The 3,986-nt window shown below is 33.2% G+C and overlaps 1 protein-coding gene across 1 annotated transcript; it reads right to left on the reverse strand.

The window, feature by feature from the left end:
• Window positions 1-3,138: 3,138 nt before the first annotated feature.
• On the reverse strand, window positions 3,139-3,489 carry LOC129890666 (uncharacterized mitochondrial protein AtMg00810-like). The gene has a single exon (XM_055966168.1). It carries the CDS (start codon window positions 3,487-3,489, stop codon window positions 3,139-3,141), a length of 351 nt encoding a protein of 116 aa, XP_055822143.1.
• Between the last annotated feature and the right edge of the window lie 497 nt (window positions 3,490-3,986).

A 3,986-nucleotide genomic window follows, 5' to 3' on the forward strand; every position in this document is an offset into this window, starting at 1 on the left:
TTATATAATTAAAACTTCATTATTTTGCTAAAATTTTTCATTTCATTAAAAATAACGACTTCTGACCGAATTTCTTTTTTATATAAATTCGGCCTAAAAAGAAAAAATAATGATTGAAACAAATAGTTATTACATCTAAACAAGAAATGAAAATCTAAGGTACACAATTGCAACTCTATTGTTTTGTTTAAATATATTTTTATATGACTAAAAATAACGGAATTCAAAGTTTTTTAATTAAAATAATATTCATTGCATCTAAGAAAATACACAAATAATACTTTATTGTTTTAAACAAATTAATTTTATTTGGCTAAAATGATGGAGTTAAAGCCAAGTTTTTTTAGTTGGTCTTAAAAAAATACAAACAATTAAATCAAACAGTTGGTAGTTAATTGTTCTAGTTTATTCATGTGTACGTGTCTAAAAGAGAGTGTGTCTATACTTTTCTTTTGCGACATCAGCATTAACATTTAGAGGGTTGCTGGGGGATTAAGCATTATAATTAAAGTTTGATATAATAATAAATAATAAAAATAAATTGGACACGAGAATTTTACGTGGAAACTCCTCAAACATATAGAGGGAAAAAATCACGGAGTAGAAGAATCTTACTATGATAATATGAGAGTACACTGCTCTCAAATACAAGGAAAAAATAGAAATTAACACTTCTCTCTTGTAAAAGGAACAACTCACTAAAGAGGACACTCAAGACTATAATATTTATCTTGGTGTATAACTAACTCTCTTTGTGTTCTTACTCTTTTAGATTGTGTTTTTTGTGGGATGATCTAAATGATGGCAAGAGGCCCTCTATTTATAGAAAACTAGAAACGCGTAAAATCAGTATATTGCACCTCTCTTTTTGACTACGCGTTCAAAATGCGTTTTGTTTCCTTTTTTACTACGCGTTCAAAATGCATTTTGTTCCCTTTTTGACTAGCTTGCTGTTCTTTCCCTGGTTCACATTAATGGAGAAAATAATTAGGTAAATAATATAATCGCAATTATTTGAACCTGTATGTGTTGACTCCAAACATAAATAATTAAATTTGTACGCGATGTTTAAAAATACGTGAATTGAATCGATCGAGATGATAAAAATATGAGCAAAGAAAATTATAAATACGAAATAAGCTACAACTAATTGACTAAATTTAATAGGATTAAGCAATTGTAGCCTGATTAGGCCAGAATTCAGTGATATCTTCCATGAACACGACTCTAGAAAAATCTTGTGAACACCCAATACAGATGAATATGCGAGAATATTGATGAATATTTCTAGAAAGAAATTCAAACATCCTATAATAAAATTCAATGATCTACGACATGAAGATGCTGCTATTTTTATAGGGGTGAATTCTCATGATCTAATAATAGCCAATAATTTATCTCCCCCAATTCACGTTAAATAATTAATTAAATAATATATAAAAATAAAAAAAGTAACGACCGCCATTGTCTCTGGGACAATTACATAACGATTAGTGCGTCTTGATGACTTTCCCTAAAATGAATCATACCTTCCTTCATAAGGAAACGAAGCGTCATTTCTTATTAATGCTCTAATACATGTCATCTGTTCCCATCTTCTCAGAAAAATATGGCCGTAAGCGGTTGATTTTTATGAGACGGTTCAATTTTGAAGCATCACAATCTTTTAAAAAATTTCGTTTTCCTTTTCTTTTTTTGGTTTTCTGTCGGATCATCTTAATAATTTCACTATTTGTTTCAAATAGCCTATTATCAGTTGAATTATACTGAATTTATTATTGTTATTTTTGTTGATAAAAGATTCTGATGACTCCATAAAAAAGAGCTTTGTAATTACTAAAATGATGTATATATGTATATATCATGGAGCATCTCGTATATCATTTTCAATAATAAATGAAAATTATCTTTAATTATCTAATTTATGTTTTTAGATTGAAAAGCAAATTAAAGTGTGGTTGGCACCCAAGCACCACATGTCATTTTATAAAGGGAAAAGGATCAAAATTATTCTTCAACTATTTAAAATAAAGCATATATATTTAAAAATTATATTCTGGCTAAAAAATATCATTTCCATCATATTATTGCTCACTTCTAGTCTTCCGTTTGACCAGCGAAATATGACATTCCATGTGTATTAATTTATATCACATAATATCTCCACATAAGCACCCCACCCCACTCAACCTCATCAATTAAAAGACCCAAACTCACTCACTAAAAAATACAAACTTGTTTCACAAATCTTTGTGTAATCAACAATGGTGACTAACGGGGAGACCGCCGTAGAATAATTGAGAAGGGAGATATCCAGTAAGATTAAATAACTTGTTCGAGACCTTATCTAACTAAGAAGGAAACAACTCAGTGAAAGAGATTAATCCCTTGATTCATTTCATTAACCTCATCAGTTTATATACACAAAATACAAGAGTATAATTGGGCTATAATTAAGGAAACTAAATATATACAATCTTTCAGAATATATTTTCATATATTCTAACACACCCCCGCAGTCGAAGTGGGAGGTCGCCGAATGCTAAGACTGTCCCGAAAATCCTCAAATAACACCAACGAAAAGCCTTTGGTGAAGATATTGGCAATCTGATAACGAGAAGGGACATGTAACACTCAAACCTAGCCATGAGTCACTTTTTCCCGTACAAAATGTATATTCATCTCAATGTGCTTAGTGCGTTAATGCTGCAAAGGATTACCAGCCAGATATATGGCACTAAAATTATCACAATAAATCAAAGTAGTCCATGGAATAGGACAATGAAGTTACAAAAGCAAGTTTCACAACCAACATGACTCAAAAATCACATTGGCAACCCCTCGGTATTCTGTCTCTGCACTCGAACGGGACAAAATAGCTTGATGTTTGGCAGACTATGAGATCAATTTATCACCCATAAAGACACAATAACCCGACATCGAACGTCATGTATCGGGGCACCCACCCCAATTAGCATCACTATACGAGACAAGAGTGGTTATGGAAGAGAGATAAAGGTGAAGACCATAATCCAAAGTAATTTGTAGGTAGCGCACGATGCGCTTGAGAGCATGCATGTGCTCATCCTGTGGGTCATGCATGAATAAGCATACTTATTGCACAGTATAAGTAATATCCTATCGCGTGAACGTGAGGTATTGCAGTGCCTCTGCAAGACTCCAATAATGAGATGGGTCCTCAAATGGTATGCTCGTAGTAGCCCTGAGCTTCGATTTTGGAGCAATCGGAGTAGGAGATGGCTTACACGATGACATGCCAGCTCGATCAATGATCTCGGCCGCATACTTCTTTTGAGATAAAAATAAACTGTCTGTATGACGAGTGACAGCAATGCCCAAGAAATAACTCAATTGGCTCATATCCTTCATAGCAAATTTGGAGCTAAAAAGCGATATGATAGACCGGTAGAGCGCATTAGAGGAAGCAGTTAAAATAATATCATCGACATACAATAAAAGATAAGCCATAGAAGTACCTCAAAGATAAATAAACAAGGAATGGTCGATCTTACTGTGAGAAAACCGAAGGGTATGGACATAATCAGAAAATGCTTATACCAAGCACGCGGAGCTTGTTTCAGCCCATAAAGAGATTTCTTCAGCAGACACACATGATTGGGTCTATTAGGATTCCGATAGCCCAAAGGTTGATACATGTAAACAGTCTCCTTGAGCTCGCCATGTAAAAAAGTATTTTTAAAGTCAAGTTGATGAATCAACCATGTCCTGGAGAGAGCCAAACTAAGAACCGTACGAATAGTCGCCGGTTTGATAACTGGACTAAATATCTCACCACAATCCACACCAACCTATTGGGTTTTACCATCACCTACAAGACGAGCTTTATGTTGCTCAAATGAACTATCATATTTTTCTTTATAAGCAAAAATTCATATACACCAAATAACATTAACATTTGGAGGACGGGACACCAACTCCCACATCTTATTTTGAATAATAGAATT

The sequence above is a fragment of the Solanum dulcamara genome, chromosome 5, assembly GCF_947179165.1.
Source record: "Solanum dulcamara chromosome 5, daSolDulc1.2, whole genome shotgun sequence".
Taxonomy (NCBI): Eukaryota; Viridiplantae; Streptophyta; class Magnoliopsida; order Solanales; family Solanaceae; genus Solanum; species Solanum dulcamara.

Bases quoted from the DNA above. Each gene is read 5' to 3' on its own strand.
- LOC129890666 (XM_055966168.1), bottom strand. From the start codon at position 3,489: ATGGCTTATCTTTTATTGTATGTCGATGATATTATTTTAACTGCTTCC.